The sequence below is a fragment of the Saimiri boliviensis genome, chromosome 4 (genome assembly GCF_048565385.1).
Source record: "Saimiri boliviensis isolate mSaiBol1 chromosome 4, mSaiBol1.pri, whole genome shotgun sequence".
Lineage (NCBI taxonomy): Eukaryota > Metazoa > Chordata > Mammalia > Primates > Cebidae > Saimiri > Saimiri boliviensis.
Window position 1 is genome coordinate 118,010,865 of NC_133452.1, and position 21,661 is coordinate 118,032,525.

At 34.3% G+C, this 21,661-nt stretch overlaps 1 protein-coding gene across 3 annotated transcripts in view; it reads right to left on the bottom strand.

The window, feature by feature from the left end:
* The window catches only part of ADGRB3 (adhesion G protein-coupled receptor B3), a 740,902-nt gene that overhangs the window by 329,011 nt on the left and 390,230 nt on the right, over window positions 1–21,661 (bottom strand). For all 3 annotated transcript variants that reach the window (XM_074398120.1, XM_074398119.1, XM_074398121.1), the window contains 2 exons: window positions 5,919–6,068; window positions 4,924–4,999 (listed from right to left, as the gene is read on the bottom strand). In XM_074398120.1, coding sequence (XP_074254221.1) covers window positions 4,924–4,999; window positions 5,919–6,068 — 226 coding nt within the window. The remainder of the gene's footprint in view (window positions 1–4,923; window positions 5,000–5,918; window positions 6,069–21,661) is intronic.

A 21,661-nucleotide genomic window follows, 5' to 3' on the forward strand; every position in this document is an offset into this window, starting at 1 on the left:
GGACTACATTTTTCATATCTTAACAGGATAATCACATACTGCTCACATACTCAAAAGTATCATGGCTTCCCACAAAACTGGAGGCTGAACTTATTAAATGATTCAGATAAATGATTGTTATAACCATTTACTGATCTCTTGGCTTGAATGTATTCTTAGATATACTTTTCTTTTTCCTTAGAGATTATTTCCTTAAAATAAATTCTTAGAAGTAGAATCGCTATATCATTGACAAAGCACTTTTAAGTTTCATGGTATTGCCAAAAATGCTATAAAAATAAGTTAAAGTTCTTACAGCAGTTTATGAGTTTGCCAAGATATGGATGTTTTCTAATTCCTTAATGTAAGTGGGATCTTCCTGTCAATATCTCACTCAAAGCACTCTCTGAATTGGGCTGGACAGGCATATAGGTGGTCATAGGGGAATTGGAGGTGTGACAAGCTTACGTCTTGGCATTTTTGTTTTGTTTTGTTTTTGTCGTCTTAAAGAATTTTATTCAGATTGGCTTAGAAAAATAAGCATACAGATAAAATACACAGTAATTAACCTAAATGCCTTTTAGTTTAAGTGATCTAAGTAATAATAAAGATCAGAATCATAAATAAATAAAATTGAAATTAAAAAAATACAAAAGATCAACAAACAAAAGTTGTTTTTTTAATTAGTTATACAAAATTGACAAACCTTTAGCCAGACTAAGAAAAAAAGAGAGAAGACTGAAATAAAATCAGAGATGACGGAGGCATTACAACTAAACCACAGAAATTCAAAGGATCTTTAGAGAATACAACGAGCAACTATATGCCAATACACTGGAAAAACTAGAAGAAATGGATTAATTCCTAGACACATACAGACTACCAAGATGGAACTATGAAGAAATTCAAAACCAGAATAGACAAGTAACAAATAATATGATCAAAGCCATAATAAAAACAAAATTTTTGGCATTAACAGCCTGGGTTGGGGCCACCAGGCCAGCCTCAGTGCTTCCTGAAACTGCCCATACATAGACACCTGCTTTTGGATCTTAGAAGATTCTCTGCCAAGGATATATGTATACTCATGCACTATCACAGAAGTCTATGGTTTGTATTGCTTAGAATAATAAACAGTAACAGCATAGAGGCAATGAGATATAATAGAACGGTCCTGATTTTAGGAAACAAGATAAGTTGGATTAGAACTTAGTTACCTACTGGACATATAATCTTAGGCAGGTCACTTAAGTGATAGGATCTCAGGTCCCTTATTTATAAAAGGAGAGTCGTGGTTCACATTAAACTCTCAAAGACCTTACAGCATTAATATCCTATGGTTCTATACTTTTCTTTTCTTTGAGATGAAGTCTTGCTCTGTCACCCAGGCTGGATGGTGCGATCTCTGCTCACGGCATCATCCACATCCCAGGTTCAAGCGATTCTTCTACCTCAGTCTCCCAAGTATCTGGGATTACAGGCTTACACCACCATACATGGCTAATTTTTGTATTTTAGTACAGACAGGGTTTCACCATGTTGGCCAGGCTGGTCTTGAGCTCCTGACTTCAAGTAATTCACCTGCCTCAGCCTCCCAAAGTGCTGAGATTATAGACGTGAGTCACCCTGCCTCGCCCATCTATACTTTCTATCTATAAGAAATTATTCTGAAGGAGGAAGGTGAGAGACTGAGAATAGCACATATTTAGTTTGGACTTCATCTGAAGCCTATTTCCTTCAGTTGAAATGAGAATCTGAACCTGCTTAACTTTAAAAGGGAAGACAATTGAGTAGTAAAATAAAAATTGCAGCTCAAAGGACAGTCAGAAGTATATTAGGGTGAGAGATGAAGATAAATATCTCAATAAAAGAGAAAATCAACATGCAAAATTATTTATGACTTTGCATGAAGGACAATTTATAAACTATATTTATTCAAAGTATTACATCAAGTCCTCCTTCTTAGTATCTATGAAGGAAAATATAAAAATGATTACAACAAAATATACCATTTCTGGAAACTTAACAGCAAACCTACTATTATTATTTCTGTGTATGAGAAACTTGGCTTCACATATTTTAACAGATAATTAGTAAAATCATCAACAAGGAAAATATTTTATAAAAATTTGTAAATAATTGAACATATAGAAAAAATATGTACTTTTTAATGTTGAATAAGAAGATTTTTCTTATTGGGTTCAATTCACACCGTCAAACTTATACAGTAAATGACAAAATATACATATTTTAATCCTCTCTTCCTAAAATATTTCCATAGTAAAAACATTAAACTTCTGTGAGTCTTACTTTTAAAGGTGTCTTATATAAGATATTTTACCAGATAGAAAAAGTAATAATTACAGAAAAAAAATCCTTGACCCCTTATTAAGAACTATTCTGAGAGTTTCAATAGCAGGAGAAGTTTAAAAGAAATAATGCATTACTGTTAGCAGGGACGCTGCTCAGTCAATGTTTGCTGAGTGACTATGGAAGAAAGAATCACTCTGGCTTATTAAAACGTATTATTTCCATTTAGCAGATCTATAATTGGTGCAGTTACTCATTAGACTTTCTGGAACAATGTTTTGAAAAGGAGAAAAACAAGCTCAAGGGTATACTTAGTGGTCACATTGTATTACTATACGAGATAAAAGAAAATGAGAAATAAACACTATTACTTCACCTTTCTAAGAGTACTTAACAAATATTTCATCCTGAGCATTCTATTGTCCTTTTATCTGGTTAATGATCTAAGTACTATATAGTTGTCCTAGAGACATTTACTAAATTACTTTATGGATGCAAATAACGTATAGTTAAATGAATTTGTAATTCTTATACAGAGGTTATTAAGGACTTCAATCTAAAGAATATGTAGAAACTTTTTACAATAGAAAGATACTTTATGAAGTTGAAAAGAATTTTTAAGTTCAATTTCCACATTTTACTTATAAAAAAAAAAAGTCAGTGACTTGCCCAGTGGCCTACCTGAATCCCTTTGTGTTATAAGCGGCATTAGGGGAGCCATTCCATCAGACTAGTCTCTGCTATATCCATTAAATCATCCATGATATATCCATGAATCTACCCACAAACTGTATAAGACAAACTGCCTCTTGTCATGATATTTTTTAAAAAGCTGAAACACTAATTAAATGCCTCTTTTTCTTAAAAAAAAAAAAAAAAAAAAAAAAAAGGCTGGCATCCTTTGGGAAATTTCCTAAGGAAATTTCCAATTACATTGACTGCATAAATTTATAAAACTTGGAATAACCTTATTCCATTTGTTTGTGTAGGCGAGTGAGTGCTATGAGATTATGTGGAACAAGATAAATCATAATGCAACGTTGGCGGATATCTAGGAGGGAAACTAATTAATAATACAAAAAATGTTATGTTGAATATTTCATTTGTACTCATTATATACCTCAGGAGCAAATAGAGAGAATGTTGCATATAAATACATTTCTATTTTAAATTTGAACTGAAGGCACACGATTACGAGTGACTGGACAAGTTTATAAAACTCTTGACATGTTTAATTGAAATGAAAACGCAAGTCACCTGATTTTAAGCTGGTATCTGGTCCAGAATTCTTAAAATATAAGCTTTACATAAACTAATTCCCTGCGGAAATAAATGCCTAATTTTGATTATCTGGGCACTTTTAACATATTTCTCCTCAAACATAAAACACAAAGATATAGGCAGTGTAACTATGAATAAATTTTATCTGTGAGTAACTGTACATACCAATGAGTTTTAATAAAACCATTGGAAAAGTTGAGAGTAGACATTTTTGGTTTTCAAACTATTTTTTTTCCTAAGCAAAACACAATCAAACAAATAGATCCAAATTGAGGAAGTCTAAATTCTATACAGAGGAGAAGGAAGGTAAATAAATTTCAGTTTCTCATGGTTGTCTCTATGGTTGAAGGAGACCCTGCATTGCATTCATAGGGGCTCTGGATGACTACACATATTAATAAGCAGCTTCACATAGAAACATTTTCTATAAAGATTCATGACTAATCACTGCTGCTACCTTAGGTAATTTTTTTTTCTTCTGGACTGAACTCTGTTTTTGTTTATTAGACTATTTGTTTGGTTCCTGGTATAACTGTACACATCATTTATATTCTTTCCTCTCTAAAAATGTAAAGCTTTATTTATGAGAGTATAAGAAAAAAGTGCAACTGTGATTGTATTTAACTAAAATACAACTTTATCTCTATCTTCCAAAATGAGGTAGTGTGGAGAAACAGGTCATTACGAGTGATAACATCACAATCCAAGCAGATGTGAATGATGTTTTCTGAGAGATTTGGCATAGTAGATAAGAGAGTAAAGCAAATAAGTCAGTGTTGGTAGAATTACTATTTGTAATTGTATTTAATGTCTGGGAGGAAAGGAATTAATAGAGTTCTTCCAGAAATAGTCCTCTAAATGAACAGCAGCATTTTAAAAAGTGTAGCTGTAATTGAAAATTTATTTCAAAGCAAGCTGAGATCTTGTGCAAATAAACAAGGACCATGTTTTCCCAGTCATCATGACATTCCTTTAATTTCATTTTATGTTGATGAACAGTACCATTAAGTACAAATAAAGGGAGAAGACAGATTAATTTTTCCAATGACCCATTCTATTATAAAGACTTGAGATTTTTCTTTTCTTGCTTTTTTTTTTTTCAGTGTCAAGACAAGGCATTATTAGTTACTAAAGAATTCGCAGGGCTACAGTCTGACACCAAAATTATCTTTTCTAGTTGTTTTGAAATTCATAATTGCTAATAGCCTGTTCATTAAATTTGTATTTTCAATTTTATTTAAGAAAAATCCCTTTATATTACCAAAGCTTGTTTGACTATTTTTATAAAATGAGATATAATCACATTTTGGAATAATTTACAAAATTACAACAGCTTATTACTTTGTAGCTTACCTCAAAGTGGGCAAAATTAGATCTAAGTTTTTGTATAGAACTGCTCCAAGAACAAATACAGATGATTCATCTAATTCTAGAAAGAATAAAATTTGAAATATTAGCAAACAGCAAGAAAATATTATTTCTTATAAAACTTAAATCTAATTACAAGATAATTCCAGTACTTCCTTATGCAAAGATGAAGCCTGGTAAAAAGAAATGCATTCCTAACCATGCACATTAATAGTAGCTCTTGAAGATGTTCTTTTATAGTTTTGTATCATGATGTAAACTTTCTTCACCAGGTTGAGACAAGAAGCTGCCTTAGTCTCCATTAAACAGTTTAATTTCCCAATGATATCAGGAAAGAGAGCCAATTCTCTCTCAGATAACTACCTTTTAAGTTTGAAATCTGCAAAAGTGACCACAATGTCACTTTTAAAAAGAGTCATTAATTTTAAAGGCTATTAGAAATATTCTAAAAACTAAATTTTTTCTCAAATTCTTTTTTAGACCTTTAAGTTCACGGAAACGTGTGCAGGTTTGTTACACAAGTAAACTTGTGTCATGTTGTACTGATTATTTTATCACCCAGGTATTAAATTTGTTTTCATGTGCCTAAACAGTATCTTCGAACCAAAGTAAATTTTAATGAGGCAGAAATGAAAATTACACTGCATGGAAAATACAACACATTTTAATACCTAGAGGTAAAATATGAGTCCATATGCTTTACGCAGGGATAAAACCATCAATATTGAAACTTGACTATGTCAAACTCAGGTCAATAATTTGCACTTTTATATTTTCCCCACTGTAATAGATTGTTTTCTCCAGTAAATTCAGAGACTTTTATACCAAGAAAAAGTAGTCTATATTTACAAAATTAGTTTAAAATACTGATTACAGACTATTTCCAAACTGTATAATGTATGAAGATTTATACCTAATTTCTAATTAAATGACCTTATCAAAAATGTCTTATTCAAGCTCATAGTATTTCAGATATTTACCTTTTGATGATACTGGAGTGAAAATGCTTTTTGGAATTACTACCCTATCTTCTGAGTTTCTTGCCCAGTCAACCATTCCCTTCCGTCCTTTCATTGGAAAGTTGATGTCTGTTAGGACAGAGGCTGCAGGAAGCTTCTGAATACTAGCCACTATTAAAAAAGAAATAATAATTTCAACTAAAATTGCTTTATTTTTTAGCGTAATTAATATTGATCAAGTTAAATCTTACAGCATATTCAAAACCGAATTTCAAGTCAAAATTATATTTTTCAGAGCAAAAATAAAACTATGTCTTCTTGTTAGATAAAATTTTTCATTAGGTTGCTGAATTTTACTTATCAGTCTTGGTTTTTGTTGCTTTCAGTGGGATGCATACAATGGTGGTCGATGACGGAGCGGATATTCTGAACTTATCAGCAGGCAATGCTACAGTGGTTATTCATAGTTTGTCTCCATTCTAATTTTTAGAAACTCACACCATAGTTTTTAAAAACATTTTGATTAACAGACTTATGACTAATGGATTGAAATTTGCATTTAAATTTGAATTTTGTCTTAAGAAGAAATTAACTGCATTTTCATCTGAACATTGTCTTTGGAACAAAATTCATGGATTAAGTGGGGTACCCTGAAGAAATGTAGAACAAAACTATATTACTTTGGGAGACAGAACTGTGAGAACCTAAATAATAAAGGTACCCATACTGTCAGAATTACACAACCAAAATAATATGTAGAAATATTCATCAAATAGATTAACAATAACAATTCTTAAAACTTCTCTCTAAAATTGAAAGTAAAAATGTGTGTGAAAAAATATATATATATAATTGTGTCTTTAATACCAATAAATATTATAATGTGTATCAGAAAATGCATGAATGTTTAGTAATACTTTAATATATTTTTATAGTTATATACAAAATAATACATGTAAAATTTATAATGTATAATAAAACTGTGATGATAAATACTCTAGCACTTCTAGATTATAAGCATTTTCAATTATGTAATGTTATTTGTAAAACTTTTAGATAGGTCCACAGTTGTTCAACATCATATGTTTAAGTGTCCCATATATGGAAACATGAAATAGACAATTTTTTTTTTTTTTTTGACACAGAGTCTTACTCTGTCACCATGCTGGAGTGCAGTGGCACAATCTTGGCTCACTGCAACCTCCACCTCCTGGGTTCAAGCGATTCATCCTCAGCCTCCCAAGTAGCTGGGACCACAGGTGAGTGCCACCACTCCCGGTTAATTATTTTTTATTTTTAGTAGAGACAGGGTTTCACAGTGTTGGCCAGGATGGTCTTGATCTCTTGACCTCGTGATCCGCTTGCCTCGGCCTCCCAAAGTGCTGGGATTACAGGCATGAGCCACCGTGCCCGGCCATGATGCAGACAATTGTAAAAGCTATTGCAATTGAAAAGCTAAAGTAAAAATGTATTACACTCCACGTAAGTGAATTTCATTTAAAGGAATTTGTAATTTAAATTGGGAGGATGAAAATTAAGAATTTAACAATTATAGTTGTGTAAATATATTACTGCGCTACTTAATTTCAAATTAAATTGGTTATATCAAATTAGTGAAATTGTATTCTATTAAAGTTCTTTCAGGTTATTATTCAATCCATTATCAGCATAGGATGGAATTTCACTTTTCCTCTAATTTGACATACTAAGCTTTAAAAAGTATTTTATAAGTAATGTTAAAGGAAAGAGGGTACTGAGTAACACATACATAAATTATGGCTGTTAAATGCTGTTTGGGTATATCAGCTCCAACACAGTTTCTTTAAATTTTAAAACAAAATACTTTTTGCTGTCCATAAATAAGCCAGTTCATCTTTTCTACATGGTCCAGATCCCTGCTGTATACAGATGAGCAGGTCAGCAAGTTACTAGGACATTTTTTCTTGAGTCCTCTAAGCATTATTCAACATGCAGAATTAAGTATACCTACTTTTATATGCCTTGACTCTAACTTTTGTTGTATTGGGGTTTAGAGAAAATTTATTTCACTTCTTTGGTATAAAAACTGCTGAAAAAAAAAAAGATTTTCTCACTGTCATACAACTAGTTTCTATTATAAAAGAGAATAAAAGAAACCATTGGATCCTCAGGTATAATAATTTTTCTGTCTCTATGTACATTAGATAGAAAACAAAAAACAAACAGAAACATAACCAATGGATAAAGAATATTTTGTATGAACTATATATAACTTTATTCAGAATAAATGCTAGTCTAATACCATATTCATAAATCTATAAATTGATATTATACGTGCATGGGTCTTTATGAAATATACTCATTCTTCTACTAGAGGTACATTAGCTGTTAAATTACAATTTTATAAATTAGATTGTACTTTTGAACAGAGTCTAGATTAAAGAAATGGAAAAATCAATTAGGATTACTAATTTATGCAATAAGTCCTTTAAATTCCATAGTTTTCAGTATGAGAAGTGTGCAAAAGTAAACACATACTTATTAATTATAGTAGGAATGTAATGGAGATTTTTATTACTATATGTACATTCTAGGTGGTTTGAGATTTTTGCCTGGATGGTAACTAAGATCCTGAAATATGTCTTTGTTTCTTGAGATACTTTATTCCATTTTATTTTTAATTAGAAAGTCAAAATTGTATATAATTATCATGTACAGCATGTTTTTTAAAAAAATATATATATGGAATAGTTAATTTGAACTAATTAGCATAAGCACTACCTCATATATTTTCTATTTTTTATGTAGTAAGAACACTTAAAATCTACTCTCTTAGCAATATAGTTCTTAAAGTAGAGTGAATATTTCAATAAATCCATTATGAAAAGGATATGCTTTCATACACTGATGAGGTTCAAATTATACCTGTGAAATTATCAATATAAGTGGTTTTACAAATGTGAAGTTTAAAGTTACACATATTTACCTCTAACCTAAATAGGCAGATGTCTAAAATAGCAATGTGGTTCTTTATGACCCCTGAGTAACAGATGAGAAAACCTATTTTCATACAGAAAATGTAGTTTATAGATGACTTTTACTTCTTTCTTTTTCCTGTTTCTGTTTCCAATCCAACCTTCAATCCCTTTCCTTCTTCAGAGTTTAACTGTCAAAACACTCAGGTAACATTTTGATGCAGTTAACATCTTTAGGGAAATAGGAAGCTCCTATGTTAAGTGAATACAAAAGAGGTAAGATTTTAAAATGTAATGCCTTAAACTACATCTAAGTAAATACATACCTCATGCTGATAAAGGGACATAAACGCAAAGCCTAAGTGCATAATCTACATATGCTGCTTCTGTAACAATTCCTGAATTAAAACCAGTCATTGTGGGTGTTTAGAAGATGGGGCAACTTTCCTCAAGCATTGAAAAAAATAGGCCTTTCTTAACAGAATATTAAAGTACTTAAAATAAATCTCAGAGGACTCAGTGTCCCTGAACAAATAGGCACATCTTGAGCGCTCCAAGAATTATTCTAAATTCACTGTATCATGTTTTCATTACAACACTGGATTTGATTTCTTATGCAATAAAAATAGGTGACTCATCACTGATAAACCTTAGAGAAAAACCAGCTGCAGTTCCATTCTGCAATTTTAATACTTTCATTTTGAATTTCGATAGGCAGCATAAAATTTGTTTGAGAGCATCATGTCCTTTATCGGCCAAACTTTTAAAGGATTCAGGTTCAGGATAGATTTTTGTTTATCAGAAAGCACAATGAAATTTTACAGATCAGTTTAAAAGCACAAGATCTTTTTTTTTTTTTTTTTTTGGTAACCACTGAGCACTCCTTTGATATATCAGAGCAGGATAATACTTCTCACCTTTTCCCTGAGAGAAATAATGAAGTTTTAGCCCTTTGGCTCTATTTAGGTATTTAGGTCCTAAAGCATGAGGATTCAGTCTTATTTATCCTTGTATTATGAGGACTTCATATACAAATTGGAGTCAGTTAATTTGATGCATCAGTTACATTACAGACAAAAATGGAAGGCATGTGAAAGAAAAAGTCTAGGAAAAAGGAAGGAAGAGTGGAGGGATGAAGGCTGTAAAGATGAGCAAAATGTACAAAGGCCAAAATATGAGAACAGTGGTCACTAGAAGAGCTCATACAGACTTATGATCTGGATCCAATATTCACACCCCTGATTTTTTAGGGTAACTATTTATCCTATATTTCACAGATCCATTCTGGTTTATTCCTGCTGTTTTGTATAATTATATATAGTGTCCTCTATCCGTCCCAAAAGTTTCAATTTGAAAGATAAATTCCATGTTCATCTTATAAGTTGTGTGGCTGAGCAAATTGCCTAGCCTCTTTGTGCCTCAATGTCTTTTTCTGTAACATGAGAATAATATTATCTACCTACCTCATGAGCTGTTGAGGAGTAAAGAAGTTACTATCAAGAGCTGAGAATAGAACATCTAGAACAGTATTTGGTGCTTGAATGGTCCTATGTTACTGTTGTCTATTTTTATTGCAGCAGGTTTTCCAGTTACCAAATCCAAGAGAACTACCCCATAGTGTGTGACATATCATTATAATGTATTTGACTATGTAGCATACATTATTTTTTGGTTGTCCTTCAGTGATCCTAGGCATGAGATTATATATTCAAAACTTTATGTTGATTATATTCATATAACAAAAGTCAGGAACTGCACCCAAAATAAATAGTTTCTCCTTTAGTACTTAAATATATCATCTGGGAGTTACATAAGGGTTCCTTTTTACTTAATCTTCTTTCCTTCACCTTTTCTTTTTTTTTTTTTTCCCTGATGGAATCTGCCAGAGGAAAGGGGCTGCCTTATTTGGGTACACAAGATTAGCCAGGTTAAAAAAAAATCTTGCCTCAATAGAATGAGAGAATCACTGCATCATGAATGTCAAATTCAGTATTTCCGCTGCAGCGAAGACCACAAACTGCAAACAGCACTTCAAAAGCATTGCATTTAAGCATCGACCTAAGTGCTTAATGCAGTAACTCAAGTTCCATAGCACTCAGCTGATTAAAGGAAACACTCATGTAAAGGAAACACTTATTACTATAAACAAGTGTTTAAGGCGATACAAAAGAAGTTTAAGGGCTGTCCTAAAAACTGTCCTTTTCATTGTTGCCTTACACTGATGTTTTCAATACATATGAAGTTTTCATCATTTTTCATGTTCATTCAGAGGAAACAACTTACAAATGAAAGTTTGCCTCATCAATACTAGAAAATTGCCCAATTATCAAAATGAAATTGCTTGTGGAAAACATCACTCAATATCACTAAATGGTCACCTGCATGGTTTTGAAATTCTGTAAGAAAAATACAGGGTCAGGAGAGAATGACGCATTACCCCAGCGTATGAGAAAGCATCTATTGGTTTTGTTAGTGTGACCATAGCAAGCATACAGGGACTGAACTGAGTCTACATGTAGTATTACCCCCTTGGCATTAACAATTTTTAAAAAACATGACATATATTTACAAGCAATGCTAAGTTGCTTGTAAAATATTAAGGGCATATGGTAGAGAAGGGAAGGATAGCTGACATTTACTGAACACTTGCATGACTTCATTCATTTCTTACTTCATTCAACAAGTATTCACCAAATGCCTCCTCTGTGCTAGACACTGTTCTGGCACAGCCCATGACCAAATGCTTTACACATGATATCTTAGTGTATTAGTCTGTTCTCATGTTGCAATAAAGAACTGCCTGAGACTGGGTAATTTTTAAAGGAACGAGGTTTAATTGAGTCTCAGTTCTGCAGGGCCAGGGAAGCCTCAGGAAACTTAACAATCACGCCAGAAAGAGAAACCAACATATCCTTCTTCACATGGCAGCAGGAAAGAGAAATAAATGCCCAGTGAAGGAGGAAGTCCCTTAAAAATTATCATATTTCATGATAATAATTAATTCACTATCATGAGAACAAGATGGGGTAAACCACCCCCATGCTACAATTATCTCCACCTCCCATGACATGTGGGGATTATGGGAACTACAATTCAAAATGAGATTTGGGTGGGACACAGCCAAAACATATCACTTAGTTAACATTTAAAACATCATGGCCAAGCATGGTGGCTCACATCTGTAATATCACTTTCAGAGTTCAAGGCAGGAGGATCGCTTGAGCCTAGGAATTCAAGTCCAGCCTGGGCAACATAGTGAGACCCCATATGTACAAAATAAAGAAACAAATATTTGTCAGGCACAGCAGTGCACACCTGTAGTCTCAGCTACTACGGAGGCTGAGTTGGGTGGATCCCTTTTGCCTGGAGGTCAAGGCTGCTGTGATCGCACCACTGCACTCCAGCCTGGGACACAGAGTGAGACCCTCCAAAAAAAATTCCTACAAGGTATCTTTATATTGACATCCTTATCATTATTATCAAGATGCTCATTTTACAAATGAGGAAGTACCCTGTGATTCTGCACTGTGTGGTGCAATGTGATTTTATGCATCAAATTGACAGCAAATTTATTTTGCCTAATTGTAATATTTTCTACTATGTATAGAAGACAGACATAATGATTTCATTTGAGAAAACAAGATTCTCACTTGTGAGTCAGGAGACCAAAACTAGATACCAGCAAAGAGTGGTAATTATCAAAAGGGGAAATAAATATACACTCAGTTTAATTTGTCTAGCACAATCTTTGTGTTCTAGCATTTCTATGAAAAATCCTATTTCAGGATGTTGCAACAGTGGCCTATAAGAAACATTCAGTTATTTATACAGACATTTTTATTTGTTGCCCTCTGAACCCTACTTTCCTCATCTATTATTACTTCTTTCCCAAAAGGCTGGGATTAGAATGTTCAGGAATAGAAAATGAATAGGATTGCTGGAGAGTAACAGGTGGCCATCACTTGCCTGGAAACAAAGCAGCTAGGAAGCCATCGGTAAGAGCCACAGTGCCCAAAAGAGTTCTAACAGCTCCATCTCCACTGTCACCATGACATAGGTTAAGATCTCCAAGTCCCAGAAGTGTCTTCACACAGAGATTTAGATGGGAAAAACTCTTTACCTTAGTAGTTTATAATTATTTTTTAAAGAGAAAAAGCATGATTCTTTGATACTCAAAAGTAGACAAACTAAAAGGGCAGTCAAGGAAGGAACTATGTAGTATTTCACGGGTTCCTTTATCAACTTGTTTTAAATAATGTAATATATACATATATATATGTATTCTTTTAAATATTATATAATTTTTAATATAATACATTACTAAAATATATAGAGAGAAACTTTAAATAATTAGCTATTTTGCATATTCTTTTTCAGCATCAAAACGGAAAATAAACTTGTAAATTATTTGTGACTCATCAACTTTAAATTCTGGGGTGGGTGTGTGTGTGTGTGTGTGTGTGTGTGTGCTTCTTTCTTCTTTTTTGTCCATTAGTCAGTTCAAAGCCTGGGCATCCCTGGCCAGTGGGGCACGTCTTGCTTTCTGCTCAAGGTCTCTCTGCCAGACTTCAGTAATCTCCATTGAGGACTCCCTCAGCTTCCTCTCAGGCCACTCTTACTTCCCTTCCCAGCATTTAATAATGTTGATGTACAGGGTACATCTAGAGCCATAGATACAACTCTTGTAAGGTTTTTTGGCATGCAGCCGCATCCATTCACCTACATATTGTGAAAGTTATTTGAATCAAAATGGAGTCATTTGTGAAAGAAAGAAAGAAGAAAGAAAGAGGGAAGAAGGAAGAAAAGAAGAAAGGAAGAAAGGAAGGAGGGAAGGAAGGAATAAAGAAAGAAAAAAGAGAAAGAAAGAAGAAAAGAAGGAAGGAAGAAAAGGAAGGAGGGAAGGAAGAAAGGAAAAAAGAAAAAGAAAGAGAAAGAAAGACAAAAACCTGGCAAATAGAGTGGGGAAAGCAATGAAGACAGGATTCTGTTGCACCAATGTGTGATAATAAGAAGAATCACATTACATAATGATAAAGGGATCAACGCAACATGAAGAGCTAACTATCCTAAATATATATGAAACCAATACAGGAGCACCCAGATACATAAAGCAAGTTCTTAATGACCTAGAAAGAGACTTAGACTCCTACATAATAATATTGGGAGACTTTAACACTCCACTGTCAATATTAGACAGATGAATGAGACAAAAAATGAACAAGGATATCCAGGATTTGAACTCAGATCTGGACCAAGTGGAGCTAATAGACATCTACAGAACTCTCCACCCCAAATCCACAGAATATACATTCTTCTCAGCACCACATCACACTTACTCTAAAACTGACCACATAATTGGAAGTAAATCACTCCTTAGCAAATGCAAAATAATGGAAATCATAACAACCAGTCTCTCCGATCACAGTGCAATCAAATTAGAACTCAGAATTAAGAAACCCACTCAAAACCACACAAATACATAGAAACAAAATAACGTGCTCCTGAATGACTACTGGATAAATAATGAAATGAAGGCAGAAATGAACATGTTCTTGGAAACCAATGAGAATGAAGACACAATGTACCAGAATCTTTGGGACGCATTTAAAGCAGTGTCTAGAGGGAAATTTATAGCAATAAATGGCCACATGAGAATCAAGGAAAGACCTAAAATCAATACCCTATCATCACAATTAAAAGAACTAGATAGATGGGCAAGATCAAACAAATTCAAAAGCTAGCAGAAGACAAGAAATAACTAAGATCAGAGAAGAACTGAAGGAGATAGAGACACAAAAAATCCTTCGAAAAATCAATAAATTCAGGAGCTGGCTTTTTGAAAAGATCAGCAAAAGAGACCACTAGTTAGATTTAAAAAAAAGAAAAGAGAAGAATCAAACAGATGCAATAAAAAATGATAAAGGGTATATCACCACCAATTTCACAGAAATACAAACTACTAGCAGAGATTACTACAGACAACTCTATGGACATAAACCAATAAATCCAGAAGAAATGGACAAATTCCTGGACACTTACACAGTCCCAAGCCTAAACCCGGAAGAAATTGAATCCGTAAATAGACCAATAACAAGGGCTGAAGTTGAGGCAGCAATTAATAGCCTACCAACCTAAAGAAGTCCAGGACCTGATGGGTTCACAGCTGAATTCTACCAGACGTACAAAGAAGAGTTGGTACCACTCCTTCTGAAATGATTCCATACAATACAAAAAGAGGGAATACTCCCTAACTCATTTTATGAGAGCAACATTATCCTGATGCAAAAACTTGGCAGAGACACAGCTAAAAAGGAAAATTTCAGGCCAATATCCATGATGAATATCAATGGAAAAATCTTCAATAAAATATTGGCAAACCAAATGCAACAGCACATCAAAAAGCTTATCCATCATGATCAAGTAGGCTTCATCCTGGGGATGCAAGGCTAGTTCAACATATGCAAATCTGTAAATATAATTCATCACATAAACAGAACCAAAGACATAAATCACATGATTATCTCAACAGATTCAGAGAAGGCCTTCAACAAAATTTAACAGCCCTTTATACTAAAAATTCTCAATAAACTAGGTATTGATGAAAAATATCTCAAAATAATAAAAGCTATTAGGACAAACCCACAGCCAACATCATACTGAACAGGCAAAAACTGGAAGCATTCCCTTTGAAAACTAGCATTAGACAAGGGTGTCCTCTCTCACTATTCCTATTGAATGTAGTATTGGAAGTTCTAGCCAGAGCAATCAGGTAAGAAAAAGAAATAAAGGGTATTCAATTAGGAAAAGAGGAAGTCAATTTTTTTCTATTTGAAGACAACATGATTGTATATTTAGAAGACACCATCATCTCAGCTCAAAATCTCTTTAAGATGACAGGCAGCTGGGCGTGGTGGCTCAAGCCTGTAATCCCAGCACTTTGGGAGGCCGAGGAAGGTGGATCACGAGGTCAAGAGATCGAGACCATCCTGGTCAACATGGTGAAACCCCGTCTCTACTAAAGGTGCAAAAAATTAGCTGGGCATGGTGGCGCATGCCTATAATCCCAGCTACTCAGGAGGCTGAGGCAGGAGAATTGCCTGAACCCAGGAGGCGGAGGTTGCGGTGAGCCGAGATCGCACCATTGCACTCCAGCCTGGATAACAAGAGCAAAACTCTGTCTCGAAAAAAAAAAAAAAAAAAAAAAAAATGATAGGCAACTTCAGCAAAGTCTCAGGATACAAAATCAATGTGCAAAAATCATAAGTATTCCTATACACAAATAACAAACAAAGTGTCAAATCCTGAGCTAACTCCCATTCACAATTGCTACAAAGAGAATAAAATACCTAGTAACACAACTAACAAAGGACTTCTTCAAGGAGAACTACAAACCACTGCTCAAGGAAATAAGAGATGACACAGATGGAAAAACACTCCATGCTTATGGTCAGGAAGAATCAATATTGTGACAATGGCCATACTGTCTGAAACAATTCATAGATTCAATGCTATTCCCAGCAAGCTACCATGGACCTTCTTTACAGAAATGGAGAAAACCACCTTAAACTTCATATGTAACCAAAAAAGAGGCCATATAACCAAGACAATCCTAAGCAAAAAGAACAAAGCTGGAGGCATCACACTACCTGACTTCAGACTATATTACAAGCCTACAGTAATCAAAACAACATGGTATTGGTAGCAAAACAGAGATATAGACCAATGAAACAGAAGAGAGTGAGGCCTTGGAAGTAATGCCACACATCTACAACCATCTGATCTTTGACAAACCTCATGAAAACAGGCAATGTGGAAAGGATTCTCTGTTTAATAAATGGTATTGGGAAAACTGGCTAGCCATGTGCAGAAAGCTGAAACTGGACCCCTTCCTTACACCTTATACAAAAATTAACTCCAGATGGATTAAAAATTTAAACATAAGACCTAACACCATAAAGCACTAGAAGAAAACCTAGGCAAAACCATTCAGGACATAGGCATAGGCAAGGACTTCATGACTAAAACACCAAAAGCAATGGCAACAAGAGTCAAAATAGACAAATGGGATCTAACTAAACTTAGGAGTTAAGTAAACTTAGGAGTTTCTGCACAGCATAAGAAACAATCATTAGAGTAAACTGGCAACCATGAGAATGGGAATAAATTTTTGCAATCTACCTATCTGACAAAGGGCTAATACCCAGAATCTACAAAGAACTAAAACAAATTTACAAGAAAAAGAACAAACAACTCCATCAAAAAGTGGGCAAACAATATGAACAGACACTTCTCAAAGAAGACATTTAAGTGGCCAACAAACATGAAAAAATGCTTATCATCACTGGTCATTAGAGAAATGCAAATCAAAACAACATTGAGATATCACCTCACACCAGTTAGAATGGTGATCATTAAAAAATCTGGAGACAATAGATGATGGAGAGGATGTGGAGAAACAGGAATACTTTTACACTATTGATGGGAGTGTACATTAGTTCAACCATTGTGGAAGACAGTGTGGTGATTCCTCAAGGATCTAGAAATAGAAATTCCATTTGACCCAGCAATCCCATTACTGGGTATATACCCAAAAGATTATAAATGGTTCTATTACAAAGACACATGCACATGTATGTTCACTGAAACACTGTTTACAATAGCAGAGACTTGGAATCAACCCAAATGCCCATCAATGTTAGACTGGATAAAGAAAATGTGGCACATGTACACCATGGAATACTATGGAGCCATATAAAAGGATGAGTTCATGTCCTTTTCAGTAACATGGATGAATCTGGAAACCATCATTCTCAGCAAACTGACACAAGAACAGAAAATCAAACACCGCATGTTCTCACTCATAAGTGGGTGTTGAACAATGAGAACACATGGACACAGGGAGGGGAACATCACAAAATGGGGTCTGCTGGGGAATTTTGGGGTTAGGGGAGGGATAGCAGTGGGGAGATTGGGGAGGGATAACATTAGGAGAAATACCTAATGCAGGTGATGGGGGGAAAGGATGCAGCAAACCACCATGACGTGTGTATACCTATGTAACAATCCTGCACAGTCTGCACATGTACCCCAGAATTTAAAGTATAATAAAAAGTGAATGGGCAAAAATGTCAAAAAAAAAAAAAGAATCACAAAAGACTATGAAAACCACAACCTTGCACAAAAGCCACTCAGATGGCACACAAAAATATCTACCAAGTAACTGTCTGTTCAGTCTCAGACTGGCACCACTCTCATTATTGATCTCCATAGGTAAATATAATTATCTCAAAACAATCATGTACTCTTCCCCATTTTTCCTTTAAAAAGCATCATCTTCTTTACTATTCTGAACATGCACATCATTTACTGGGGCATGCTAATTCTCTTTGCATTGCTCATTCTTGAATAAATATTTTCTTTTAGAGAGTGTCTCTCTCTTTGTGATTTAGGTTGACAATGTTGTCCCTTTCTGCTTTCATGCTGCAATAGCACAGTTGAGTTATTGCAATGGAGACTATGTGGCCAATAAATCCTAAGATATTTACTAACTGTCCCTTTACAGAAAAAGCTTGCCTACATTATCTTAGACACAGAGTAGCCCTCCCCTTATCCACAGAGGATATGTTCCAAGATGTTCAGTAGATACCCAAAACCATGGATAGTATCATGTATATACTATGCACAAACTTTTTTCTTCTTCACAACTTCAAGGATAAAAGATTCATTCTTATCACAGTTCTTAGCAAACTAAGCATGTGATATTTATTCTTTCCTTATTAAGTTGGAAACTAACCTTTTTCCTTAAAGAAAGTACTTTCTTTATTCCCTTTGGCATATCCCATTGTCAGCATCACTACTCTGGAGCCATTATTAAGTATAATAAAGATTTTACACAGGCAATGCAATACCTGACAGTCAATCTGATATACATGCTGGCTACTAAGTGACTAATGGGTGCATAGAATAGACAGTGTGGACATGCCAATCAAAAGGATAATTCACATTTGGGGCAGGATGGAGTGAGATGGCATGAAATTTCATCATGCTACTCATAATGGAACACAACTTAAAACTTATAAATTATTTCTGGAATTTTTAATTTAATATTTTCATATTATAGTGGACAGTGGGTAACTGAAACCAAGTAAAGCAAAACCTTACATAAGAAGGAACTACCGAAACTTGAACAGACTGTTTTTGAAGATGATAATTATTCTTTAAAGAGAAATATAATTTAAAACTTCTTATTTTTAATCCTTTGGATATATACCCAGTAATGGGATTGCTGGGTCAAATGGAATTTCTATTTCTAGGTGTTTGAGGAATCACCACCCTGTCTTCCACAATGGTTGAACTAATTTACACACCCACCAACAGTGTAAAAGTGTTCCTATTTCTCCACACCCTCTCCAGCATCTGTTGTCTCCAGATTTTTTAATGACCGCCATTCTAACTGGCGTGAGATGGTATCTCAATGTGGTTTTGATTTGCATTTCTCAGCAAACTGACACAAGAACAGAGAATCAAACACATGTTCTCACTCATAGGCAGGTGTTGAACAATGAGAACATATGGACACAGGGAGGGGAGCATCACACACTGTTTGGGGGATCTAGGGGAGGGACAGTGGGGGGTGAGAGTTGGGGAAGGATAACATGGGGAGAAATGCCAGATATAGGGATGGGGAGGAAGACAGCCAACCACATTGCCATGTATGTACCTAGGCAACAATCTTGCATGTTCTTCACATGTGCCCCCAAACCTAAAACACACTTTTATATATATATATATATATATATATATATATATATATATATATGTATACACACACACACACATACATATACATATCTACACACACACAAAACACTTATTTTTGTCACTTCTTTTATTATCTATTGAATGCTTATTCTTTCTATGCTATGCATAATATAATGGGGAAATTTAAGGTGATTATAGCACTTTCCTTTTAGTTTTCACGAAGAGTATCTTTTATGGTCTTTTAGAAATAGAAGCTTATAAATGTTCATATTCTTTCCACAAGTAATTCATGATTTCAATTTAAACATGAACACAAAATAGATGTGATCAAAATCATTTTTGCATGTTTATGTGAGGATTAAAAACAAATCAATATAGAAAATGCCTTAGGAAATAAATCCCCCTTCTTTCCTCAACCAGTAAGATTAAGAACAGAATTCCTGCAGAGGAAAGAGCATTAGATGATAATCGACCAAGTACAAAACAATAAGAACTTGTGTATATATAGCATTATCAACTCACTCTTTGTGTGTGTTTGTGTGTGTGTGTGTGTGTGTGTGTGAGTTCATAACATCATATTTGATATTCAAGGGTGTTCAAACCTTATTAGAGGAATAAGTCAGGAACCTAAGAGGAGTTAGGCACCAATGTAGGCAAGAAACAACCACAAGAGGCAACAATACAAGGGCTTTACAAGATAGCCAATCACTCATTCCCAGAGGAGCAGTGACAATGAAAAGTGTTGTAACTTAACAAAGGAAAAGAGATCATTCTATAAATTTATCTATCCAACAAACTTCTACTGAGCCCCTACGGTATTGCGAGGACTATCCTACCAATCAAGAATTTAACAAATGAACAAATATACCTGTTAAAAAAGTCCCATTCTGATGGGCCTGGCACAGTATTGGGGGAGAAATAGACAAGGAAAAAATAGACAAAATGAGATAGAATGTCAGTAATGACAAATGAAAAACAATGATGGATTAGCCTTGGGAAGCTTTAATAAATAGAGAAAGCTGCTCATGTAAGCTGACTTTTGTGCAGACACCTGAAAGAAATCAGGTGACAAGCTATGAAGATATTGAGAAAATGATACAAGACCTTAGGAAGGACCCACTTTTAGAGCATAAAGACAAATAAATAGGGAAAGATAATACCAAAATAAATGGTGAGAGACACAGAGGAAGACAGACAGACAGAGAGCATGTGTGTGTGTGTGTATGCGTGTGTGTGTATGTGTGTGTGTGTGTGAGAGAGAGAGAGAGAGAGAGAGAGAGAGAGAGAGAGAGAGAGAATATGAGACCCCAACAGTACAGTAACTTAGAAAGGGATAGTTTAATAATGAAGGATGGTTTTATAAGGAGTCAAAGACTTTATAAGGATTACGTAGAATGAAGAACAGCCATTGGATTAAAAAAAATGAAAACTATACTCTAAAGTTAGTTTTAGGCTTAAGCCATGCTCTATAGCAGAAGTTGACAAACTTCTTTCTATAAAGAGCTAAAATGTAAATATTTTCAGATTTGTGGGCTATCAGGCCTCAGTTGCAACTACCTAACTCTGCAATTATTATGTGAAAACACCAATAGACAAGTCATAAATGGTCATGCAAGGCAATAATGTATTTAATCATATAAGCAAAGCCAATATTGAGATTCTTTAATTCAACAAATTTTGACTAATTAGAACTCTTTATTTTCCACTACCAAAGCACTTTCTTCCACAGTTTCCTCCATCTTACTAGAAGATGCCACCATATATTCAGACATTCAAACCACAAATTTGGAGGTCATTCTTTACTTCTGATCTTTTTCACACCCTACAACCCACCCATCAACATGCCTTCTTGGTATTATTTCTGGAACATGTCTTCAATTACTGCGTTTCCCTCTGTTTTCATTTCATAACTTGCCAGAAGCCATCAGAATCTCTCAACTGAATTAATTCAAGAGCTGTCTGACTGGCTTTCATTATTCTCCTCCTGGCCCCTGAATTTCTTGTCTCATAAACCAGAGTTATCATTTTTAAACATAAAGTAGATTATGA